The sequence below is a fragment of the Perca fluviatilis genome, chromosome 9 (assembly GCF_010015445.1).
Source record: "Perca fluviatilis chromosome 9, GENO_Pfluv_1.0, whole genome shotgun sequence".
Classification (NCBI taxonomy): domain Eukaryota; kingdom Metazoa; phylum Chordata; class Actinopteri; order Perciformes; family Percidae; genus Perca; species Perca fluviatilis.
The window spans coordinates 24,239,718-24,265,697 of NC_053120.1; the positions used below are offsets into that span (position 1 = coordinate 24,239,718).

Sequence of the window (25,980 nt, forward strand, 5' to 3'; positions counted from 1 at the left end):
AGAAAATAGATGGTTGATGCACCCTGGGGTGCAGTGAGGAAGGGCCAAGGGTGTCGCAAGATTTATCATATCATTATTAATTTACTGTGCGTTTTTGAATGTTTCACAACCTTAAAAAAAAAAAATCAGTGACATTTACATTAAGTATGTTATGTGTATTTTCAAACATATCAAAACAGAGAAAAGCCCATGACACCAGGGTTGGGTGGCTTGCGGTGCCATGACAATAAAGTTCTTTGAAGGGGTAGCTTTTTTTTGACTTTTCAACACCTGCAGATACCATAAAACCTATTTTTTTTCAGATGGCAAACAGTTATGTAACTTGCACACTAAAGCATGAGTATGGCAATTTATCATCTTCAGAAACAGTTTAAGATTAAGCGACTGCTGATGAGTCTTATATGCTGCACTGTGGAAGCCTAACTTGTTTCCTGTCCATTTCCCCTCTCATTCATCATCTTACCTCAGAGCAGGTTGGCAGGTAGTTGTAGACAGTGAGGGGAACTTTGGTCTGCTCCCCTCTGATTAAGCTGTAGGGCAACGTGAAGTCGACAAAGAAGGGCTTGAAAGTACGAAGCTCCACTCTCTTTGCTAAGCCCAGCCCCTTTTCCTCTGACAGGCCAACAGCTTCTGTCACCCATGTGGTGATGGAATCGGGCACATCCAATCGCAGCTCAGCTTCCCCGGTATCAGAGCTGTAAAAGTGACACATGTTAGGACGCAACTTGAGTGGCAAACTTAGTTGAAGAGTGACTTTAAAAAGGTTTTTAGCATTCTTTCATGGTTTTATACAACACAAGCAATAACAAAAAGGCACAGACTACAAGGACAGGCTTGATGAATCACTGTAGATCACACACCTGTGTCAACACCTGCACCAATGTAACTACAGCAAACACTCCAAAATGGATATAGGTGTGAGGGACAGTCAGGTGTTGGCCCGATCTGTTTCTTTGGACGAAATGGACTGAGCTCATTACTGGCAACGCATATTTAATGTTGGTCTTGGCAAACTGCTGCAGGGCATAATAAACTTGAAAAACTCCATGTACGCCCTTCCTTTTGATCAAAGTTGCCCAAAATCCACTTTAATAGACTTCTAAAGGGGAAATCAGAGCATTAGACTTCACAGGAAATTAGGCAGAGCTGAAGTCCCATCCAAAGGAATTAAGCATATGGAAATCTATGGGCAGTTTATTTATATTGGCGGAAAATGAATGGAAGGAGCTGTTGAAAAAGTGACAGTCCGTTCCAAGATCGGCCAATTTAAATGAGGCACATTCACACCCAGAGGGGGAAAACGCTGGAGGCTGCTGGAGTGATGGAACACCAGGCTAGACTCGTACCTTTCCTCTCCTCTCCCATTCCTCTCTTCTCACCTCCATCTCTTATCTTCCCAGCACCACTTTCTTACCCCAACTTCCCATCTTCTCTTCCACCTTTCCTTTCTTTTTCTCCTTACCTATATTCAGTGCCTGAAAAAGGCCGGTACTCACCAGTACTGAGTACCCTAACTTTTAATTGATATTAACAGTATTATTAATAAGCTGATATGTATACCAAAATAGGCTATATATCATGATTTATTGTGAAAAGCCAAACAATTCTATGTAAAATCAGACATTCAGCACCTCCACATAGCCGAATGGAATTATCCTTTGTTTCATAACCACATTTTCAGACGACGATTCGTCTGTCGACTATTCCGGGTCACCCCTACAAGATATACGTACTGTATGAATATAAATATATCCAAGACACATGCAACGGTCATGTCAACTGCTGAATTAGGGTACTGGCACCTTTTTTTCCTCTTCCTGTTCTACCCCACTCTCGTCTCCTCTTATAATTAATGAATGTTTCTTTCTTTTGGTCTCCTGTCTGTTTCATCCCTACAGGGTTTTGTGTGTTTTCTACTCTCTTCTCTTCCCCACTCCATCTCTCTGCTCTTCTAAATGCTTTAGATTGTGACTAAATCCCATATAAGTATAGACAATCTGATGCACCTGATATTTCTAGCCTCAGGCATGACACACACACACACACACACACACACACACACACACACACACACACACACACACACACACACACACACACACACACACACACACACACACACACACACACACACACACACACACACACACAAATATTTATACAAAGATTTAAATACCTGACGTTGAGGCAGTGCCACACCCAAGTCTCTGGGAAAAATGTACGCCTACGCTTCTCTGCTCTGCAACCAAAACACAAGCTGATATCAATAAAAGGTTTCAGCTGCTCACAATAAAACAACACCATAATTGCAAAAATTATATTGTTCTGGATTCTACACTGACATCAGTCAAGTAACGTCATGTGTTTAATGTTCATCACTAGAATGAGAAGTATTTGTGGCATTAAGGAATGCAGACCTAAAATATGGACAAACCAACAAAACTCTTTTCTTTTGTCATGTTTTTCTCTTTCTGGTCTATTACTCGTTTTGGAGACCTTATTCAACCCAGGCATGACAAATACTGAAATGTTGACTAATGGTGGTTACTAGAATATAGTTCTAGGAAGCATTAAGTAATTACTGCTCTCATGGGTTTGCCTTCAAATAGTTTCTAATTGTTTTCAGAAAGATTCATGCCTAAGCAACTGTGTGTGGTCTAGTCAAAAATCACAGTGGATTTTCATCAATAACTTGTTTTCTACCATCCGGCATTAAGGAGAGTGCAATAAGTAACTCACATACAGGGACCTTTAATGGTTAGAGAGACCATCCTAACAGAGAAATCTGAGAAAGCATGTGGGTTTCATCTATTAAATAGTCATTAGGTTTTTATATGAGTTAAGAAAACCTTTGAAATAAGACAACACTTGTTGATGCCCAGAGACGACCTCTGACCTCTCTATAGCTTGTCCTTTACCTGGTTGTGGGTCGAGAGTGCATGGCAGCCACTAAGGTGGAGGTGTGCGGCTGGAAGGCGGGAACGGCCTCGTCGGTGTACATGCTTCCACTCTGCCGGTGGTTTAAACTCACCATATCTGTCATCACAACCAGCCCTGTTTCCTGTGTTAAACATACAGAGAAATAAAAACACACAATGATTACTATGTCTTATACCTGTACCATCACTGGGGGCTCTTTAAACAATGTGTGTGTATGTTCTCACTGAGAAAGCGAAGCGTGCGTCCTTTGTGATGTCCCAGTGCCATGGGAACACAGAGGAGCGCCTGCGTCTCTTTGACGACAGCCCAGGCCACCAGAAGTGTCCGTCATCTTTAAGAATGCCGAAGGCATCGGAAACGTCAAATTCTGCTAGCTCTCTAAACACCTGCCCAGAGGAAACACATTCATTTCCTTGTTTTAAGAAAAACAACAGTTAAGACTTAATAAAAGATTAATTCACATTTTTAAGGTGGACATCGTGATAGCGAAAAACCGCTAAACTTAGGACCGACCTTGTCTGGACTGAGCTGGAAGTCGGGCTTTAATAGATAAAGGCTCTTATCCACAGTGGCCACACACACACAGGAGCCTTTTTCTCCCCGGACGTGCAGGGTCACGGGGTCCCCTGGCATGGACTCATTATTTGACAGAGAAACCGACACCTGCAAACCAACCAACACAATTCAACGGACGATACCCTTAACCATAACATTTCTATGGACCAGCATGCATTTACACAACAAGTTGTTTAGACCACAATATTGTGCATTCAACCTCAACCAATAGTTGGCAGTAGTGATGCAACTAACAATTCGTTTAGTTATTGATTAATCTGCGGACACATTTTTAGTTCCGTCGATTCATTAAGCATTGGGTTTATAACAGTGAAAAATGCCAATTTTCAAAAACAAATCCTCACTTTTTCTGATGAATGGCATAAATGATAAATCAATTATTAAAGTTGTTGTTGATTCCTTTTATGTTGATCTTCTAATTAATTAACTGATAAATGTGTCCGCACTGGTTGGCAGTGTTGCCCGAAAGTTCTTTAGTAGTTCTTATTTTCTGTATCATGTACAGTAGACAAACATCAATCCTACACTGTTAAATAGTATGATGTGATGGGAAACATAAGGACAGAGAGTGGAAAACTACAGGCTTTGAAAGAGGGAGGGATGGTGAGAGTCAGCCATGAACTTTCACACGTGAAAACTAGCTTTCAGCAGCGCAGTCACAAATTAGATGCCCTCCTTTCACCACTCTGTAACCTGTCATCCTCTGTTGTCACGACCCCACTCATCTCCTACGGCCTGCATGGCCTCTGTCTAATCATGCCCTCGCAACCCCCCTCCCCCAACACACACACACACACACACACACACACACACACACACACACACACACACACACACACACACACACACACACACACACAAACACAACCCACACACACACACACACACACACACACACACACACACACACACACACACACACACACACAGTGTTGTAATGGCATACCAGGGAGCTGTAAATACTTCAGGGAGTTAACTCCACCTAATGCAGGCAGGAACTGGGGAGCTCTCCCAGGCCAACACAGCTGTTTGTTTACAGACATTACACTGTGGACAGAGCTGGTGCATGGATACTTGGACTCAGCTTCAAAATGTATACAGACCTTTTCCCAGGTTTTTACTAAATATTACATAACAAAGCTATGCCATTTTTATAATAACTAATTCCTATCGAACATCAATGTTTGGGCAAGGACCTTCCCCCCAGTTACCATAGGTTTAATACGTTTGTATATGAATGTGTGTTAATACAGGTGAATAAATAGGGGAATAAAGGGTATTACAGATAAAATGCTTTGCTCAGGAGAAATAAAAGTTTATAAAGAGAGAGATTTTTGTCTATTCATTCACATGTTGTGGTGAATAATGCCGATATAAATCATATTGAATGCCCTCTGTGTGGACTACCAATGGGCAGGAGAAAGCAGGGAATAAAGCCTTTTTCATATACATCGGAGCCTTATGTTTCAATAATGCAAACCTGGTTCTCAAAGTTAGGCTGGATGGGGATTTGCAGACTGTCCGTGACGCCTTCGCCATTTTCCCTCACATAGTAGACTAGCAGACGGCTGAGTGGTGCCATGCTGTGGCTAACAGGGAAACGTAGATACGACACGCAGCTGTCCATCTCGGCCTGGGAGGAGGAGGAGGAGTCTGCAACACCTGGCAGAGTGACCGCAAAAAGGACACTGACGTTAAAGACATCAGTGATAAAGATGCTGGGACGCTGTATCATACACAATCAAAAGAACAGCGTGATGCTTTAATAAAGTGCTGGCCTGCTGACTGCTACTACGATGAAACTACTAAAAAACACAACAGACCTCCTAACATGTGTAAACCAATCTATTAAAATCCAAGGGATAAAAACGTACTTACCAGAGGCGGAGGGAGGCAGCTGGGTGGTGTGAATGTTTTTTTCAAAGGTGACTGTTGCTCTTTTTCCTCGGTGCGAGGCAGTCAGGTTGGCTGGTTGTTGACCTGATAGGATGATGTTCCCCCTGGATGCCACCTCGTAGTGTAGGGTGAAGTTACAGGGACAGGTGGATTTAAAAGCAACTTCTGCTTCTTGGCCGACCTATCGCACACATAAAGATTCAAATACATCATCATGTTACTGATGACACTGTAGCATTATGGTGATAATGAGGTTTCAACCCAAAGCAACAACAATCCACGTTCACAGGGGATTTAGACTGAAAAATGGCAGCACGGACCTTGAGGGGGGCGCTGGGGCTCTGAATCTGGATGTGACACCTGCTGGGAGAGTACCAGCTACTGATAGACAGGTAGCTGGGCAGGTACTGGTCTCCAACTGTCTTGCCGTCGATGGAAGTCACCTTGGTCTATACCAAATGACAAATAAAAAAAAAAAGTTTTGCATAGTTTGTCTATCTTGGTTTTCCCCTTGTGTGTAATTTGGTATGGCCAAGCCAGTATACAGTATATGTCCCCTTTTGTCTCATTCAGTTAGGTCAGTTTGTTTAGTTCATATCTTGTTTCGTTGTTGCTATTTTTGAGTAAAGTTATATTTTGTTGACCTCTTTGATGGACCTAGATTAGAAGTTTATATTGTTTTATATTTTTTGGGTGAATAAAAAACCCTCCGCTCTCCTCACTGCCTCACTGTTTGTTCCCCGACAGTTAGCGTCCCACTTCACCCTGTTTATATCAACCTAACACTAGAAACTGCTGCTACTACAGCCACTGACCTCTAGCCAGACATACTGGGCAGCGGTAGGGATGGAGGGGATCTCAAAGGTGGCCTGGCCGTCTTTGGAGATCAGCTCGCTGGTGTAGACGTTGTCCTTGGGGGTCAGCTCTGCCTTGACACGGACCCTCACCCCATCAGCTGGGCTCCCATCAGGGTAGGTCACCTCAATCTACAGGGAGAGAGTTAATAAAGTGTAGGTGGGAAAATACAAAAAGCAGACAACAGGATAGATATGAACCACTAATAGCCTAATTTGTCTGCTGTTAGACCTAACAAACATTTTTCTGTCTCACCTTCCCTTTGTAAGGCAGACCAGGCTTGAACTGTTTGCGCGTGTCCTTGGAGTACTTGATGTCGATGAGCTGTTTATGGACGGGTGTTGAATCGTCAAATGTGGTTTGCCTGCTCCCATCTATGCTGGTCACTGACGCCCAAATGCTCACAGTGCCCCTGAAGTGGTCGGCTACATCCAAAGGCATCATTTCTTTGACACACAGGCTGAAGTTTGCAGAACCTTTGATCTAAGAAAAACAGAGGAGTGATCTGGTGTTGTGAATGTGTGGAACATAATTCTAGTGGCAGGGTTTCGGATCACCCATAATAATAATTATGAACAATGTATGTATGATAATAATAGCATGAACAAAGTTCAGCCCAAACAAACAATTCAGACAACACAATCGACAATCAGCCTTGAATTTGCTGTTAAATTCCTAAACGGGAGCATTAACACGCAGTATCAGGATACCTGTTGACCAGGGAATAAAGAAACTGACCTCCATGGTTTTAATCACAGGATGGCCCATCTCATCATGGTAGTAGCCCACACCATTCACTGTCATATTCACTGTCAACTTCCCTGTCACTGGTTTCCCAAACGTATACCTGTACAACATTGAAATGTCAGAGACCACTACATCTACAAGGCAGCCAAGGTCAGTGAATCAAGAAACAATTAAAAAGCATGATAAATGTATTAAAACAGAGTTACTACATGTACCGCCATTTTATGGATGGTGAGCCAAACAAAAGTCCCCCTCACAAAAGACAAGGGCCACTTTTGTTTGATCTATTCTATGATGATGAATTTGAAGTGACTTACTTGGCCCTGACAGTAGCTTGCTCGCATGAGCTCAGATCACGGATGTAGGGCGGTGGATCAATCATCAATTCAAACTTGGGCATCACTGTGAGCAAGGTGACAAGAGTGTTACTTGTATTATGTCTTGTGGCTTTCTGCATAAAATAATGTCATTCTACAACACCACTCATTGCAGGAGTGTCTTCTTGTCTCTAAAGATGTCTGTTATTTCTGAAACACTTAATTTATGAATTAATTCAATTTAACGTTTAATTTACTCCACAAACAAAATACACTAAACATGGACTGTGAGCATATTACCACTAGAAATAGAAAAACAAGAAAGAACTACTGGGGAATTTACTCCACAAAGTACTCATGATAAACAACGTGATTTACTGTTGTGCGCAACTCTCTTGTACGTGCACGGTCTCACCATATTTCTGCACTTCAAACGACTTGTTATAGGTGTGGCCCTGCACCTCCACAAAGATAAACCACTCTCCAAACACAGGCTGGTCAGACAGAGGGAAACTCATGTTCACAACGCCTGTAGGACAGAGAACTCTAGTTAACACCTTCGATGCTTGTATGCTCAATAGTGAGTAACCATGTACATACATCCTGATACGACAGTACATTACAGTACAAAAAATAGTAGAAAATCCATCACTTCAGTAAAAATATGACCTAGAGAAGCACTGCAATAAAATTTGAATCTATCAGCTGCACAATGATGGTGCAAATACATTATAGAAGAGGTGGCTCACCACAGCAGACAGATTTTAGACTTTTCCACTGGACCATCCTGGATCCTCTTGGATCCTGACAGATTAAATTAGACGTTCAGAAACCAGGGTTAAGATGACTCCTTACGCATGTGTGTATGTTAGTTATTCATTTGCATATTGTCATTACACAGTGACAATTGTTGAGTCAGGTCTAACAGTTCTTGTACTGAACTTGACCCAGATGCCTGGCTTCTGTCAGACCACTGTCAAAGTAGGTTTAAGGTAAGAGAGTAGTGAAAGAAAACATCCACGTGTTTGTCGCTAGCTATAAATCATGCACGGGCTTCCCGAAGCTTCTTATGAAGCCGCGGCTTGTTATTTGCCCAAAAAACAACTCAAGATCTGAGAAGAGACAGAGACAATAAATGAACAAGGGAAGTAAGGATGAGAGAGGGAGACACAGTGTGTGGAGTTGTGTGTGTGTGTGGGGGGGAGGTGGGGGGACTGATAAAGACAAAACCAAGAGCCAAGAAGAGAAGAGAAGAGGTTTCTTTCATGTTGTTTATCCTTGTACTGTTCCAAAGAGCACCCTGTTATCTAGGTGAGCTGCCCTGACTTCAGCTCTGTAATCTTCGACCAGACTGGGAACTAAAATTGCCACTGTCCCCTGGGTGGTCTCGCCAGCCTCCACTCACCAAAACATACGCCTCAATCTGCAAAAAAAAAAAAATAAAAAAAAAAGAGAAAGACAAGAGCAAAACATTATGAATTAAATACAACCTGTGAAGCCGAGAGAGGATCCTAAGCCTCTTCCCAACGCTTCTCCCCACTCGTTCCTTATCCAACAATCATCCATCTGTGAAAGTGAGTATTGCCCTGTACCAGCAGCAGACCTTTATAGCTGAAAACATCAATAAACCGTCTGTCTGCACAGTTGCACAGCATATTTGGAGCCGTTGCTAACATTCCAAGAGAGGAAGGACTCTAGCTTGGCTCCTGTAAATAGGTAACTGTATATTTCTCTGCACTCACGGCAGACCAGGTTTCTTCCTCTTTAACTCCAGCAATTAGGACTGGAAAAGTATGTTCATGCTAAATATGTTGTCATTCTATTGCCAAAGTCATATGGTAAAAAGGGGAATGTGTCAATTGTATAATATAAACACCGATTTGGAAACAAAATTACCTTGTCATTTACTGGCCTCAGGTCGGGGGTGACAGTGTAGACATTGATGAACACTAAAGGCAGAAAAAGAAACAATATTGTAAAATACAGCAGGTTTGCATCATTTTAAAATGAAAACCTTCATGCATAAGAACATTTACTAGTATTTCTGTACGGATCAATGAATGTGGCCCGTCATGGACCAAGTTCAAAAATCTTGTTGCCTGACCCAATTAACTGTCTGAATTCATTTGATGGATTCAAATGCTATATCCCAATCAGAATACACCATAACACCTATCAGGATCACATAATCGCAGCACTTATTTCCATCTTTGTTCTTCAGTTTGAATCCAGCGTCAACATGACGGCATCTTTTGGCTGATTTTCTTAAACCAAATTTGATTCTATGACAAAACCCTAAAAAAAAATGAGCCTTTGGTTATCTGCATTTCTGTGCAGTGATTAACTACCAGGTGCACTATGAGGGAACCTTTATGTTTGGGTTTGTAGACGGGCTTGTCAGTCTGGACGAAGACAGCTGTGCCCTTGCTCTCCACTGTGACGGTGGTGTAGTTGTGGAAGATGTAGCCTCCCTCTGTGAGGTGACGGTTCCCCCACACCTTCAGATGGGCCTGGCCTCTTAGCCCTGAGGGAACCTGGACACACACACACACACACACACACACACACACACACACACACACACACACACACACACACACACACACACACACACACACACACACACACACACACACACACACACACACACACACACACACACACACACACACACACACACAAAGAAGATCAGGGCTGGATTTAACAAAAAAGTAAATTAGGTCAATTTGAAATGTTTACTCCAGGTTGCCGTACACAATTGACCTTGTTTTAACATTTAAAATACAATTTTTATAGAAGTAAAGCTACAGCATAACTAAAAAAATGTGAACACCAGAGGAAGATGCCAAGCTATAACACAGCACACTACACATGACTGTATTTCACGAGAATGAGGGTGGAGGTTACAGGGAGGGAAGAGAGAGAGAGAGAGACAGACAGAAAGAGGGGAAGAATCAAGTTGTGTATACTAGATTGATCTATTCCAGCCTTCGGGGGCGGCCGACCATACATGCACGTCAACAGCTGTTGCATATTATATTGAGGCTGTTACCTTATTCCCAATGAATGAGCAGAGACAGATGTTGCATTACAAATAATGTTAGTGTTGATTTGCATGTTGCCTGAGGAATGTGCACACAACGGACAAGGGGCTCTCACTACTGTGCAGCTGTCACTGCTAAACAGCGCCGTGCATTTTAAACATCTCTGGAAAGCAGCATGCATATTACTGTAGGCCACTGCTGAGGAAGACAAATGAGAACCAAGTTGAACAGACTCACCTTTAGTTTGATGGTGCCTTTGTCTAAAATGGAAACGAGATATTTTAATGTGGGATTTTCATATACTTGTATCGCAGTTCATCTGTATAACACCATTAACATCCAGTGGTTATGAGAGCTACTAGACTGTGGTTGAGTTCGCCTGGAGGTGTTCACCCTGGGTTAGCAGGAAATCCAGCTGCAGCCTGTCTCTGTGCCACTCGAGGTATAGCAAGCACCATCTATTAATGGTGCTGTCAAACAAATCACACACTGTATACACTAAGTGACTGGTGGGATAGGCTGAACTGGTGCTTCCAATCGAAGATAAATGAAAAGCATAGCTGGGCAGGAGCACACAGTGAGGGCAAAGGTCAATCGGGCTCACGTTGTGTGTGCTTTTCAATATACGTCTATATTTTTGCCTTAGCATGTCTGCTCTGTACATCCTTTAAATAAATCACACAAAGTAGGTGTCTCATAGCTCAACTTGTTAGTGCAAGTTTTCTCTCTAAAAGTCATGCATTGTGCCAGTGTAACCTTAGCGTTGTTCTCACCGAGCACTGAGCCGTGGCTGTGGGCGACCGTCTGTCCCTTCACTGTCAGCTGCACCTGGACGCGCGTTTCTGCTTTCGCGTTAAAGATGGTTACGCTCACGCTCTCCTCTACGCCTGCTCGAAACACCGAGGGCGCAGCGACCAAATAACCCCTGTGAGAAGAGCAAGGGGAAGGTGATATGGAAGGAGAGCAGAGGACATGAGAGTACACAGAGGAGGAGAAAAAGTAGAAGTGGCAAAACAGAGGGAGAGGTGAGAGGTCAGAGAAAAAAAAGGGACATGAGGAGGACAGAGCTGTATGCTGACAAATATGAATTGCACTTCTTATGATACCACGTACCACTGTAAGTGTATGTCAGTGAGTTCTCTTGCAAGAAGTCAAACAGGTGAACTAAGCATAAATTCACATTTCTGTTGCCGCTTCTCGCTTTCTCCCTGACTCGCGTGCACACACGTCCACATGCATAACAAAACACACATCCAATTACAAACAGGGACATTCCGCATGGATTTGTGCGAGATCAGGTTTAATTGCAATGTTTACCAGGGACACGGTACCTGTTGGCCAATGAGCTTTCTGCTCTAGTGTTCTCTTTGGGTGGTCTGGCACCTCTGACAGAACCTTGGCGTGTGTTTTGAAAAAAATAACGACTGAGATTCCACACAGTCACTCTGACATTTAATTGAGGGAAGAGGCCTGTCACTGAGGCCACAGTGCAAAGGTCATTATTTGATGCTTATCAACAATCTGAAGGAAGAAAAAAAAAAAAAAAAAGCTCAATTTAAGTTTTATTTAAATGAATGAATATGCCATCTGGCGCTGAGGAACTATAGCTCTCAGGTAACACGGACATAATAATATTTAATTTAATTTGTAAAGCATTTTGTAGACCCTTTGCTCTTGTTAGTGTGGTCCTGTATAACTAAATTAGTAGTGTGGTCTGTTCAGGGTTATGTAAGGGCGTGTGGAGCAGTTGATAAAAGCATCCACCAAATTATGTGATGCGTTTCAAAAAGTTACTTGATTTGAGAAAAGACCCAATCCCAAATGAATGATGCCACCCACACGTGGGAGACTATGTACCTGAAACAATATATACTGAATTCATCTCTGTGTTTGTTTCAGTCCTGACCATGTCACTCAATCTCTAATTTTGAAGGCAAATAGGCCAACTCACCCCCAGAAAACTTAGCTGAAGATCACACAAATTAGGAGTGAGCAAAGCCTCGAGCCCAAACCCAATTGCATGCCTGAGAGAAAGATCAGGTGTTTGGCATTACAGCACTACAGCATTACAGCCGCAGGCAGCAGTTCCTGAGAGAGAGTCATGAGAAAATCCCCTGGAAAATAAGGCTTCTGGAGAAGGAAGATAATACGAGGAAATTGACTCTGCGCGTTTGATCTACAGTGAGTTTAACCAGCTCTTGGATGAGCCCGGATCAGGTGGTGGAGACCATGCTTATTTCAATCACATGGCTCGATGTACTCAGTTCTCATTGTTTTTGCCCAACTTTTGTCCTCAGCTAAGAGCTGGTCAGTGCCTGAGAAGGATTTGTGTTCTCTCTTGTGGGTGAAGTCTTTAACAGCCAGTTCTTTTCAGTTCAGTCACATGGTTTGATGTTCTAAGCCTTTTTGCCCAAATGTCTCCCTCAGCTGAGCTGTATAATATGAGAAAGATTTAAGCTCTCTTTTGTGAATCAAGCCTGCATTTGTCAGTAAATGTTAATTCACTACATAGAGCTGAACTCAACCCCTCCCCCCTGGACTACCTTGGAAGAATTGTTTACAACGCTTTACCATTAACACAACTCTCAAGGTCAGGATTAAGCTCCCAAGCAGCTACCGCCTGACTGATGACACCAAAGAGACAAAAGTCTATTTGGCCTATTTTGCCTCTGGGTCTGAAGGGATAAATTGAATAAACCAGGCTACTGCTACTACTTAAGTATTTGTCTTTATCTCAATTAGCATGAGAAACCCTCTCCGAAAGAATAAACAAACAAAAAAAAATCAGCAGAGCAGACTACTTCAACATCACTGTGTGAATGCTCACTGGTCCAATATGAAAAACTGAAAGAAAAAAAAAAAAACATGAATGTCAAGGTGTTGTGATCGTATGTCATAATCGGTAAAGACGTGAAATCCAATCTCACATTTTAGAACATTGATTATGCAGGAAATATTACAAATCAATGAAAAAGATGTTGGCAGCAAATATTTTAATTAAAATGCTAAATGTTTCTGTGACCAAAAATTATTTAAAAATTTTACAAAAGTTTTGTAAATTACAATTCCCAATTGAGAGCATCGGGAATGCTTGTAGTGAGTTTCAAGCAAAGCACCACACTTCAAAAGACAACACATGCAACACAGGCTACTTACGGTCTTTCTTGCGCATAACTTCTGCTCACGTTGCAGATGAACAAAGTCCATGAAAGACTCAAAGCTGTCAAAGACCACCGCAACATGTTGGCCTCAGTAAACCCAGATTTGCTGGATATCGGCTCTCCCCTCTGAAGGAGTTTGGGATCTTCCAACTCTAATGAGAAGTTAAATGAAAATCTAACAGTCTGTGTCTACAGCTCTCTCAGTCGATCTATCCATTGAGGTTGGTTGGCATGGTAGCTGTGCAAAGCTTCGTCCGGAACCAAAGATCAACTTTTTGTAATCATCCCACTTCGCCAAATCCAGTTCCAAGCACGTTTTTTCTTCTTCTTCTTTTTTTTTTTTTTTTTTTTCTTCCTCTTAGAGCCCCGAGTACACGGACAATCCTCTCCCATGTGCCTTCACCCGCCCCGGTTCCGTTCTCTCATATTTCAGCATTACAAATTGCAAAGCGTCCTCCCACTCCAGCGAGCAGACATGTCACTGTAAATAAATGTTTGTAAAATCCGTGCAACTTTTGCTTCCCTGATTGTTGCCTGGTGATCTCTTTTAAGTCGGTGGATCTTCTTTTTTTTTATGGTTTCCCTGCTCCTACAGCAGTGTGAGTCAGGAGGCGATCGGCGTCGGGCTGCGCTTCATTCACTTCAATAGCTCCTCTCACTCCTGTGCTGCGAGAGCATGACTACCCCCAGTGTACGCAGCGGTACGCAGCCTGCCGCCGTTTAAAACGATAAATGACCTGCACACTGCACATACTTCTGGTCCAGCTGACATCTCAGAAGATGAAGACCGGCTACAACTGGTTCGGTTCGGTTGACATCTCAAAAGATGAAGACCGGCTACAACTGGTTCCTTTTGCGTTGGAACAGTTTAGAAAAAAAAAAACACTAAGCAAAACACTTGTAGCATTTTAATCACTTCTTTTTGTACTTGCTTATATTTACTTTTTTTTTTCTCTCTCTCTCTCTCTGTAAAACTGGCTGTTAACGGACCGACAGTGCTTGTTGTCTCATCTGAGAAAGGCACTGGTAAAAGAAGACTTCATCCAGCTCCTTTCCGATCATGGATATGTAATGTTATCTAGCAAATAATTTATGGTTGGATGAAAATGTGGAGTGAAGTCGGTTGATGCCCTCTATAGATATCTGCTGCCCTCAAGTGGTAAGAGAGCTTAGATGCCATTAAGTCTCTGAGTTCAAAGAAGGACCAAGGGCATTTCTTTTAGGTAACAAAACATTTATTTAAATACTTCTGAGGTACTGCATTAATGAGAATAACACTGTTGCACAGTAGGTTTTCTGAAATGCTTGAAAAGAATTAAAAAAACATGGTATGAAATTAACATAACATTTAAACCGTAACATGATCAGTAACAATATTAAAGAAATTCACATCTTAATGCACCAAATGCATGATCAGGATTAAAAAGCACCTCCAGAACCAAAAAGGGAACCTTTCACTGCTGAACTCAGAGCACATCATTAAATCCCTGACCCTTATGTTGAACATGTGTCCTAGAAAGATGCCCCAAGGCTCAAATCCAATAAGATAACAACAGTAGAAAGATGAAACCACTGCAAAAGTGTTAATAAACTAGACCTTAAATCCCTGCCAGTAGCACTGGTCTCCCTGTGGAGGTACAGGAGCACACCCTAGGGGTACCATTCATTACTTGTATTACTGATTTACTCTTTTTATTTGTCAAACGCAACCGTGAATGATGTTCCCAACACTGAGATCTTTCTGTTTCTCTGCCACTATGTTGTGATACGTTTGACAATGCAGTTTCCCCTTCTCAGGCTCAGTGAAAGCAGCCTTGGAGAAAACCAATTGGTTGCCCTGATTAACAACCACTCCATATGCCCGACAGAGTCGGGCTGTGAGTGACGCGTCTAAGAACAAGAGCTGAGCCAGTCCGTCGAGAGGAAAGCGACAGTTGCGGCTGCAGTATCCGTGGCTGTATATGAGCAGCAGATCTCTTCGACACGTCACCAGGTGACGGTGCAGAGCGCAGCCCTGTATGAAGTTCAACCTCCGAGCCAATCGGAGCATACGCACGGGGTTTCGCTCCAGAAAAGCTCGGTTGATGGAAAGAGCGAGTGCGATGGCAGGAGAGCTGCGGAGCCGCTCACAGAGCTCCATGATGTGCTGCGTGGCACGAGCTGAACCTGGGGGAAGACAGGAAAAAAAGAAAGCATGCATGAAGAAATGATCCTAATCATGTTGGAAGAACGCCTTTCAGGTGACCAGCTTTTAAAATAGCTTTCAAAAATCAGGAGTTTTGAATCTGCTTAGAGCAGAAAGAGCTACAGATCACATGCGGACTCTAGTATGCCTGCCGTTGAGTAGGACGTTTACAAAGTCTCCTAACTGGGGTTACACTATGTTGCCAATGGTAACTTATTCAGGGTAGGACTGCTTAACAGACAAACTTTTTCATCACTCCTCTGCATCAATAGCCTGCTTATTTATATGAGGTTTAAACATGGATGCAAATACACCAAAGCAAAAACTTGTACTAAAAAAATCAAAAAAAAAAACAATGACCAACCCAAGTTGTACAGCAGACCAAGAGCTTGGAACTCTTCCTGGTTGGGATGCGGCCCCGTTTCAGTTGCGTAGCAATCCAACAGCCAGCTCAGACTCTCCTGTAGGTGTGTGTCGTTAATGCGTGGGTCGTAGAGCCGCAGGGGCTCACCGCAAAGCCGATATGAGGCATAGATGAGGAAACGCACCGTCCGCTCTAAAATGGCCACACAGTTCAACCCAGACACCCTCTGAATGATCATGTCCTGCTTCACGCCACGCAGCCGATCAAAGACAAAGCTGTACACCTGCAAGATAAGTTACATTTTGTTAATATATGTTGTGAAGAGTTTTATTTTTCTGTATTCATTATTGCAACTTCAACATTAAAAGGTCCCATGACATGGTGCTCTTTGGATGCTTTTATATAGACCTTAGTGGTCCCCTAATACTGTATCTGAAGTCTCTTTCCCGAAATTCAGACTTGGTGCAGAATTACAGCCACTAGAGCCAGTCCCACAATGAGCTTTCCTTAGTATGTGCCATTTCTCTGTCTGTAGCTATTGAGGAGGAGAGAGAAGGGGGGGCATGATGGAGGCATGGTGGAGGGTGGGGGTGTGGCCTTGACCAACTGCCACTTTGCTTGTTTAAAAGCCATGATGTCTCTCTCTCATGGCTGGGCCAAATTCTCTGGGCGGGCAAAGCAGAGAAAGGGGAGGTAACCCTGCTCCTTATGACCTCATAAGGAGCACATTCCAGATCGGCCCATCTGAGCTTTCATTTTCTCAAAGGCAGAGCAGGACTGGGGGAACTAATATTAATGTTAAAAAACATCATAAAGTGACATTTTCATGCCATGGGACCATAACGTAAATTCTATGGCCACTGGTCGCTGAATAATTTGTCAACTTGTAGGCATCGTTACATTCGTCACCTTCCTAAAATAATTGCCTATGTCATATTTTCAGGTTTTTCAGAAAACACAAAAAATAAAACTGCTTAAGTCACATGCTTGACATAGGCAATTATACTAAAAGGTGTAGAATCACATGACCTGTTCAACCAGTTCAAACCTGTTTACCAGAGATGGCCAGCACCATGAGGAGATGATTTAGGCAACAAAATCATTTTTGTTAAAAAAATGACTTAGGCAATTATTTTAGGAAGGTGACGAGGCTTGTGCGATGTAAAAAAGCATTACACTGTGTGTCAAAAAGCCTAATATTTACTCATTGCTATATGGTCATTTTGGGGCCTTGTTGGTACTCTAAAGAAAAAGTTGCTGGACACGCATGTTGTTTTGAAGGATGCTTACATGAAGCTGTGTTGGCTAACTGTCTGTGTGTTACAGTAAAGTTAAACTTCATCAAGTGTGTGTATGATGCCAAAAGTTACAATTATATGTTAACAATTCCCTTAATATGTAATAGTTTTTCTTGACCAAGGTCTAATTGACGACAGTAAAAACAGAGACTGGGGAAATGCTACTTGCCTCAGTCCATGGGTGCAGGTGAGGGGACGCAGCAATGTCATCAATAAGGTAACACACAGTTTTCAGCAACACAGCAGGTGGACGGAGGTCAGTGGGGTTTGTTGAGTCTTTTCCAGCTGCTGGTCTGGAATACTCTTTGACAGCTCGCAAGGGGTCTCCTCTGGGCCGTCGAACTCTTTCTGTGCCTGCCAAGATCTCAAAGCGGTGAAGGCGGTTCTGCACCTCACGGTCCTGCAGCTCACGAGCAGGGCACATGGTCTGGCAGGTCCCCCTGGGCACGGCTTCTTTTCCATGCTGTTCACAACGCTCACCCTCCTCCGCCTGCGCTTTGCCTTGGCCTCGCCACTGTTCTTCTTTCCTCTGTCTCCATTCTCCTCCTGCTGGTGCACCCCTCCTCTGAGAGAGAGAGCTGCTTGAGGGAAACAGGTTAGCTGAACATGTAGTCCATCAGATACAATAAGCATACACAAAGACTGCTTCTCCTCTTTTGTGGTTGCCCTAATTTACGCCGACAGCCTGTACCCACTGGCACGTTATTCTGCTCTGACTGAGAATGGCTACCTTTTTTCTGTATATTTTTATATTTCTTTGTGTAACACAAAACAGATTTAAAAGTTACTTTTATCTTACACTATTGGGAGTGCAGTATGCTAACTTACTTTTTCTTTATCGCCAATTCTTTTACTTTGTATGTCATGGATTGGCACATCAAGGGAAGTTATTTCAAGTTCAGCTTATGCGTGTACCACTGCCTTTCAATCTTTGAGTTAAGTGAGCTGCACTGTTTTTCCAATCGTAACGTCACGTTAGCTCTGCCTGACATCTTTGTTCGTGTTCGCTGCTATGATACAACAAAGGACACAACAGCAACGTTTTACCAGATAGTAGCTGGTAACCACTACAACGTACTGGTAGTTGCTACTGGTGTCTAACGTTATACTACCAGCGTTAGTCAATTAGCTTAAACAGTTAGCCAACTTAGCTTCTAAAGACAGACAGCGCGCGAATGGGGTTTCTACTATCGAGCATTATGTAAGTTACACGAAGCAAGCTGTCAACATAATAGAAAACTTGGCTTTGGATGCCATTTTCAACGAAATGCTTCATATTTATTTGAAATAAAACCCATGTACTCACATGCGACGAGGCGCTCTCCTGCGGTTCATTGGTGCTTTAAAGACTGAGCGTCACTTTACAGAATCAGCCAATAGAAATTGTTGCGTAGACGTAACGTCACATCCTGAATGGGACGCGACGGCTTATATACATTGACATATATATTATATATACAGTTGAAGTGAGTATATATGTCAATGAGTGAAACCTGCCGTAGTATTGTTTCGCTATTTCAAAACATGTGTTAAACAAGCCCCAGTTTGTGCCTCTCGTGTTAGATTCAATTGTAAGCCTAAACTCGTATAACTCTTACATACGTTTTCCCTCCAGAAGCAAGACACTATTCAGGTTTAGATATTACTTTTGCAGCTGTATTTAACACATTAAACTGGAATACCCATTTCTTTGTTCAATTTATATTTTTATTGTGTTAATTAACAATGTTCCATCTATAAAAGTAGTATTCAACATTTACAAGATATAATACAGCATTTACAAGCTATCATAACACAGCTGCAAAGAAATCAGACAGTATACATAACAAGACATAAATGGTGCATATATATGTAAACTGGGGGAAACGAGGATACTGCATATCCCATGCGGTGTGGTATTCTTCACTGTTTGGGGCAGTAGAGCTCATGGATTCTTGCAGTGCCAAGCTGTTCTTCCTCCTTGGCCTGCTGTACATGGACCGTGTGGCGGCAGGCCAATGATGACAGCTCCAGCAGCTCTGAAAACGCACTAGGAAAATGGAAAACACCAATGTTTGAGTAAACGTCAGCATGGTCAAAGTAAGGATGCATTTTTAGGTGCTACTGAATGTGTGCCAGGATTCAATTCTTTAAAAAGTAAAGTAACCATCTCAATGTCAAAATCCTCCAGGAAGGAACAAGAGGGGAATAAAAATGTATTCACCAGCATCACAAGGTTCAAAAAGACAAGTTCTCTATATACTGTATGTGCCTACCCTGACAGCTCCTGGCTGATGTTCTTTGATGTTGTTTTCATGTCCCGAAGGCACTCTAGACAGGTGCTGTTGTCCTTATGATCTCCCTCTGTGCACTCCATTAGCAACTTCTCACTCTCCTTCAGGCTAGTCCCAGCTTTATCTATAATGGGCAGATACAGGTGGATCCGATTAGAACATTTATCTTAAGTTCCTGCAAAATACATAAAACCCATTTCATGTGGCATTTACAGGAGAACACACACGCACGTAAGGTTACATAAAATGATTCAAAGAAACACATCGTTTAAAATTAATTTTCTTTTGTGAATACCCTGAAAAACTGCCCTACAGCACACCAATATCTGGTAACATGTTGCCAGGGACAATCTGATGAAAACATACACACAGTCCTGATGAAGCAGATTAGCCGAGTTTTTGAGTATTAAACAAATTCATTTATGGTTAACAAGATTATTTTTTGGGGCATTTCCGCCTTTAATGGACAGGACAGCTAGGTGAGAAAGGAGAGGGGGGGTGGGGGAGGGGGGAAGACATGCAGGAAATCGTCACAGTCCAGATGTATATGTGCGCCTGCTCTACCAACTGAGCCAACCAGGCCACTTGTGCAACATTTTTAATAACTTTTAAACATAGTAACAACAACAACCTAGAAATTCCTTTCTGTCCCCATCAATGTAGAAGTTCTTGACAGGCAGCTCATGTCGGGTGGTGTCAACAGCTGTGGCGAAAGATTTGTAGTCCTTTGTGAACTGCTTGGCAGTTTCTGCCAAGGGAGTCAGAGCAGCAATCTGATGGAAAATAATGACATTAGTCGGATGAGAATCGTTTACTCAAACCAGCTTTATCTCAATGCACACATTTTATTTTACATTTTAAAATAAAATGTTTACAAACATTTTAACCAGCTATTCACCAGCTGTTTTGATTGTACCTTAATATCAATCAGCACAAAGGTAATCCAACAAGCCTCAATGGAGTATGAGTATGCAAGAGTAGCAAAGTGTCTCCAGTGATGAATACCATTTTAAATATAAGTTTGCTGCTGCTTGACAAGGAGGTGAAATGTACATGTCTACAATCGTGAGCAATGACACAGAAGCATGTTCTTCTTTCACTTGGCTATTTCAACATGCAATAAATATTTTTTATGACCAATCACATATCAAAAAAAAAAAGGTAAATTACAAAAAGGAGGGGATTTCCTGACCTGTAAATCCAGCAGCTCATTCACTAGGCGGTCCTTCTCCATGAGGAGGTACTGACATTTCTTCTCCTGGACCTCATTATGCAACGCCTCTTCTTCCTCCATCTCCTGCATGATCCTTGCCTCTGCCTCAGCCTTGAGCTTCGCAGTATTGCTCTCCATCTTAAGTCAAACAACAAAGAGATAAAGCCAGATCAGTCATGGCATGGGACTCGGACAAGATGTCTATTCCCCACAGAACACAGTGGACAAGTCCCACAAAGCTACTAAAGATGATCGCGTTTTATTTATTTAAAGTGCTCATATTATGCTCATTTTCAGGTTCATAATTGTATTTAGATGTTGTACCAGAATAGGTTTATGTGTTTTACTTTTCAGAAAACACTATATTTTGTTGTACTGCACATTGCTGCAGCTCCTCTGTGTGTTGAGCACTCCGTTTTAGCTACAGAGTGAGGCATCTCACTTCTGTACCATCTTTGTTGGGAGTCGCACATGCACAGTAAGTACTGCTAGCTAGTACTGCTAGAGTATGAAGGAGTACCATGCTAGCAGCTAGGCGAGCATTATAACGTCCGTTACAAGACAAGGCTGGACTACAATCGAGCTGTTTGGAGCAGTTTGTGAACAGTGTTTTCTGTTGGAGATGGTAAGTCCCTTTCGGGTGGACTTTGGGCTTTTTCACTTTGTAAACCTATAACATGCAACAAAAGATATATAACACAAAGGAAAGGGAAAAAGCATAATATGAATGTCATTGTAAACATGATTTAACAAAGCAGATGCATTGGAAGCACCTTTTAGCATATCAGATACACATATGTTTAGACTTACTGACCTTAGCTGTGAGGTAGGCCAGTAGGAATGTTTGCATCTCAATATCCCTCTTCTCAATCTCTGGATTTCTTTCGGGCTCTACTACATTTTCAATTATTGTTTTTTCTTGGAGAGATAGATGAAAACACAGTTACACAATACTCTTTTATAAATAACTTTCAGCATTTTAAGAGCTTAAATCAGTTTACCTTTAATTACTGAAATATCAAAATTTGGTCGAAAGCAGTGTCCATCTGAGAAAGTGGACTGCAGAATACTTTTCCCAAGTGCAGTTTCATTTGACATCATTGCTGTAGGGAAGAGAACATGAATGGACATATGCAAAAGTTACATATAGTTCTCATTTAAAACAAACTCTCTAAAACAAACCTCAAGAACAGCCTTTTTTCATCTTCGTAACATTGCCAAAATTAGGAATATCCTGTCTCAAAACGACGCTGAAAAACTAGTCCATGCATTTGTTACGTCCAGGCTGGACTATTGTAATTCCCTACTGTCAGGGTGCTCAAATAAGTCCCTTAAGACTCTCCAGCTGATCCAGAATGCTGCAGCGCGTGTTCTCACAAGAACTAAGAGAAGAGATCATATTTCACCTGTATTAGCTTCTCTGCACTGGCTTCCTGTTGAATCCAGGATTGAGTTTAAAATCCTTCTCTTGACCTACAAAGCTCTAAATGGTCTAGCACCATCATATCTAGAAGAGCTCCTAATACCCTATTGTCCCACTAGAGCACTGCGCTCCCAGAATGCAGAGTTACTGGTGGTACCTAGAGTCTCTAAAAGTAGAATGGGAGCCAGAGCCTTCAGTTATCAGGCTCCTCTCCTATGGAACCATCTCCCGATCTGGGTTCGGGGGGCAGAAACTGTAATCGCTTTCAAGAATGAACTTAAAACTCTTCTATTTGATAAAGCTTATAGTTAGGGAGTGAGGAGTTGCAGTGTTCACTTAACTGGCCCACCTGCTTCTCTTCATAATTGTTAGATTAATAATACATAAAGTAGAGGGAGGCAGGCCAGGCAAGCCCGATCCGGCAGGGGGAGCCCGAAAAAGCTACCTCTCCTTATGACCTGTCTCTCTTAGTTACGCTGTTATAGTTACGCTGTTATAGTTCTAGACTGCCGGGGGACTTCCTTCCTTTGACACACTGAGCTGCTCTCTCCTCGCCCTTTCTATTACTATTACTATTACTATTTGTGTGTATCCCGTCCCAGAAATGCTTGTTACTAATCCTAGCTTCTGGGGAGTTTACTCCCCGGAGTCCTTATGTTTTTTCCCCCAGCGTATTTCCTTGGAGAACGTTGGCACCAAGATCCTGGTTCCAGCTGTCGCCGTGGTCCTGCTGCACTCCCTGCTGAGCTCAGCGGTGCCCTGCAATGTCATGCTGCGTCCTGCTGAACCCTGCTGCTTCCGGCGGAACCCTGCAGCTTCCCGCTACATCCATCCATGCTCTGCTGGGCCACGCTACATCCTGTAACGCCCTGCAGCGCCCTGATATGACATGAACTACTACAACTACCATTGAAGTCACTGTTCCATTATTAATGTGACTACTATTGCCACTGTTCATCACACCTCCAACCGGCTCGTCAGACACCGCCTACCAAGAGCCTGGTTCTGTCCAAGGTTTCTTCCCAAGAGGGAGTTTTTCCTCGCCACTGTTGCACTGCTTGCTCTTGAGGGACTTATTGTAATTGTTGGGGCTTTGTAAATTATAGAGTGTGGTCTAGACCTACTCTATCTGTAAAGTGTCTCGAGATAACCTATGTTATGATTTGATACTATAAATAAAATTGAATTTAGACAATGTTATGTTACAGACTCAATCAGAACTCGGGGAGAAATACATTAAAAAAAAAAAAAGGTCTTTGCACTGCCAGGTTTCACCACAAGATTTTGATTAAAAATTTCACATTAACAACATGAGAAATGTAGTTCTCACGAACAACTGTGTGAATACACGTTGACAGTTATCACCATAGGAAGTACTTACATGTTGGTAGAGCCTGTGGGGCCAGTGAGCGTCTGGGTGGAGTGCCCACTCTCGGTTTGACACCACTGGGTTTAGGTGAGGAAGGCCTCAGTGGCACAGCAATAGACTCATTTGTCAGTGAGTTACTCTGTAAATGGTTATAGGGGTGCAATGAGATACAAATGGGTAACATCAAAAGTGTGACGACAGGCAGACAACTGAACTGCATAGAGACAAGGGAGGCAGAATTTAACCAATCATTTAAAAATGCCACAGAACATTGGCAGTTTAGGTCCATATACTAAGTAAAACTACCTTAACAGTTGGATTACCATGAGTGAAACACACATTACACGAAAACTGAAATAAAACGTTATAAAAAATTAAATGAAAAAATAGCACTACCTTTGAAAGAGATGATTTCTCAGCAGACTGCATATAGCGAGACTTGACAACAGTCCCACTTGCTAAAGATTGATGAAAACACATTAACAATGAAAAATTTATAAATTGATTAAGCTTAGTTAACTTAGTTAAGCAATTTTGGAACATATTGATATGGTGGACAGAAAAGGATTGATACAGAAATGGTTTAAACGTTTATATGTTCTCTGCTGTGACTTCTCATGAATGGGATATTATAATCAACATAATTCAAGCTGATTTTAGGTTGGCGTGTCACTATAGACCTTTAACACAGCAGACATGTTGACATGTCATAGTAGGAACAGCACAGGTGTATTCAAAACCATTAATGCATTCCACTTAGGAGAGGCCCTGGTATTGTGCATGCTGACTCACTGAAATAGCTTACTGGGACACTTGATGGAACTGAGCCATCGTTAAGGTTATCAATTTCAGCTGTGCTTTTCCTACTATGACAAGTCAAAATGTCTGCTGTGAAAAAGGTCCATAAGATAATCCTTGTAGAGGAACTTTTGAAGATACTTTAGACTTTATGGGAATTTGTTGACATGAGCCTAACTAAGCTATATAGGTCATGTTGTCTGATAAGCGACAGCATTACTAGTTACTCAAACGAACGTTTGTTTGAACGTTAACTAACTTATGTGAACATATGCGAATACTTACATTTAACACTTTTCTTCCCAGTTCCACCGATGCTCGCTTTATTAGCATTGCCCCCACTTTTCGAGCTAAAAACAAAGTAGCAGTTTTAGTAGCAAATTAAATAATGTAAAAAATAAAAAAATAAAAAATGAGAGCAAAAATTACAAAATAAAACTTGACTCTTTTAATTTAGAAAGCGAGCAAAACCTGCTAAGCTAACGTATAATGTTAGCTTACAGTCACTCTATTGTTACAATTCAGAAGAACATAAAGGCGTGTACATCATGTATTATCTTGTATAGCCTACTTATTAGCCATATGCCTGGTTCAGCGGTGTGAAAAGGTGAAGTTTCTGGTAAATAGAAGAATTTAACTATAGGGTGTTAGCGTTAACTAAAACAGTTTAGCCTGACTGGGTCTTTTCTACATTACATTATCCTAAAATGTAACTGGCCACACATGTGCGAATTACATGAAACTCGCTTAAAAGAAAGGAAACAATACGACGAAAATTACCTTTTAGCGTCGGTGGAAGCAGTTTTAAAACTACTTGGCACTGTTGATGTTCTTTTCGACGCCATGATGTTTTGAAGTAAACCGCCTGTGCACCAGTTTTGTTAACCGGCAGAAACAAGAATATTTACGTTTGTTCCGCTTCTTACGTTTATTTATCTTTTCTTCTCTTGATTAATAGCGGATTTAACAACTTGTAGGTGCATACCGCCACCTGCTGTACATGAGTTATATAAACTTAGCACAAAAAGTAAGGAAATTTGTGTTTGGTAGATTATTTCTCTGTGGTAACAATGCTTTTGGCAATACATCTTATACCGTTGGAAAGCCTGTTTCCAACGGTCCAACTGTTACCTTTCAAATTGTGCCCCATTGGTAAGGAACATGCACACAGCGGCAGTACCTGCTCAGGAAACTAAGATCATTTGATGTAAGTGAGGACATCCTAATCACATTCTACTATTCATTTATCAAAAGTGTGATGACATTTTCCTTCACTTGTTGGTTTTATTCCATTAGTCTTCAAAACAGGAATCATTTACATCGAACTGTTAAAGTCTGTTCCAGAATTATTGGACACCCCTTGAGAGATCTGTCCACCCTATGTGAACAGCAGACCCTGAAGACTGCCTGTAAGATCCTTCGTGATCCATCACATGTCATGTTTTTAATGTTTGAGTGGCTCCCTTCAAGGCGCAGACTTTGCTGTTAAGGCTGTAAGACCCAGAGGAGGAAGGTGACCTT

At 42.0% G+C, this 25,980-nt stretch overlaps 3 protein-coding genes across 7 annotated transcripts in view; all 3 read right to left on the reverse strand.

Annotated features, from left to right (window-relative positions):
- The window catches only part of cpamd8 (C3 and PZP like alpha-2-macroglobulin domain containing 8), a 42,229-nt gene extending 27,879 nt beyond the window's left edge, over positions 1-14,350 (reverse strand). The window contains exons 1-20 of one of the 2 annotated variants that reach the window (XM_039810511.1): positions 13,532-14,350; positions 11,149-11,300; positions 10,613-10,635; positions 9,700-9,865; positions 9,228-9,280; positions 8,737-8,754; positions 8,081-8,135; positions 7,747-7,860; positions 7,332-7,416; positions 7,006-7,114; positions 6,523-6,750; positions 6,228-6,398; positions 5,733-5,861; positions 5,395-5,593; positions 4,997-5,178; positions 3,454-3,603; positions 3,165-3,326; positions 2,919-3,061; positions 2,177-2,239; positions 464-695 (exon numbers count right to left, since the gene is read on the reverse strand). In XM_039810511.1, the coding sequence (XP_039666445.1) occupies positions 464-695; positions 2,177-2,239; positions 2,919-3,061; positions 3,165-3,326; positions 3,454-3,603; positions 4,997-5,178; positions 5,395-5,593; positions 5,733-5,861; positions 6,228-6,398; positions 6,523-6,750; positions 7,006-7,114; positions 7,332-7,416; positions 7,747-7,860; positions 8,081-8,135; positions 8,737-8,754; positions 9,228-9,280; positions 9,700-9,865; positions 10,613-10,635; positions 11,149-11,300; positions 13,532-13,617 (2,520 nt within the window). In that variant the 5' untranslated portion in view covers positions 13,618-14,350. The remainder of the gene's footprint in view (positions 1-463; positions 696-2,176; positions 2,240-2,918; positions 3,062-3,164; positions 3,327-3,453; positions 3,604-4,996; positions 5,179-5,394; positions 5,594-5,732; positions 5,862-6,227; positions 6,399-6,522; positions 6,751-7,005; positions 7,115-7,331; positions 7,417-7,746; positions 7,861-8,080; positions 8,136-8,736; positions 8,755-9,227; positions 9,281-9,699; positions 9,866-10,612; positions 10,636-11,148; positions 11,301-13,531) is intronic. The other variant, XM_039810512.1, reaches the window with a different exon arrangement.
- Positions 14,351-14,749: 399 nt separating this feature from the next.
- sac3d1 (SAC3 domain containing 1) lies at positions 14,750-18,817 on the reverse strand. Of its 4 annotated transcripts, none has more exons than XM_039810517.1 (4): positions 18,690-18,817; positions 17,553-17,961; positions 16,086-16,368; positions 14,750-15,702 (listed from the first exon to the last, which is right to left on the reverse strand). In XM_039810517.1, exons 1-4 carry the CDS (start codon positions 18,716-18,718, stop codon positions 15,236-15,238), a joined length of 1,188 nt encoding a protein of 395 aa, XP_039666451.1. In that variant the 5' UTR covers positions 18,719-18,817; the 3' UTR covers positions 14,750-15,235. The 4 variants fall into 4 exon arrangements, with proteins under 4 accessions (XP_039666451.1, XP_039666449.1, XP_039666447.1 ...); XM_039810515.1 differs by having other exon boundaries at positions 17,553-17,964; positions 18,690-18,733; XM_039810513.1 differs by lacking the exon at positions 18,690-18,817 and adding an exon at positions 18,212-18,661 and having other exon boundaries at positions 17,553-17,964.
- Positions 18,818-19,068: 251 nt separating this feature from the next.
- On the reverse strand, positions 19,069-25,372 carry haus8 (HAUS augmin like complex subunit 8). Its single transcript, XM_039810518.1, has 10 exons — positions 25,240-25,372; positions 24,745-24,809; positions 24,058-24,119; positions 23,674-23,800; positions 21,871-21,972; positions 21,684-21,787; positions 20,849-21,007; positions 20,288-20,429; positions 19,639-19,780; positions 19,069-19,412 (listed from the first exon to the last, which is right to left on the reverse strand). The coding sequence occupies exons 1-10, from the start codon at positions 25,302-25,304 to the stop codon at positions 19,286-19,288; spliced, it is 1,095 nt and encodes a 364-aa protein (XP_039666452.1). The 5' UTR covers positions 25,305-25,372; the 3' UTR covers positions 19,069-19,285.
- Between the last annotated feature and the right edge of the window lie 608 nt (positions 25,373-25,980).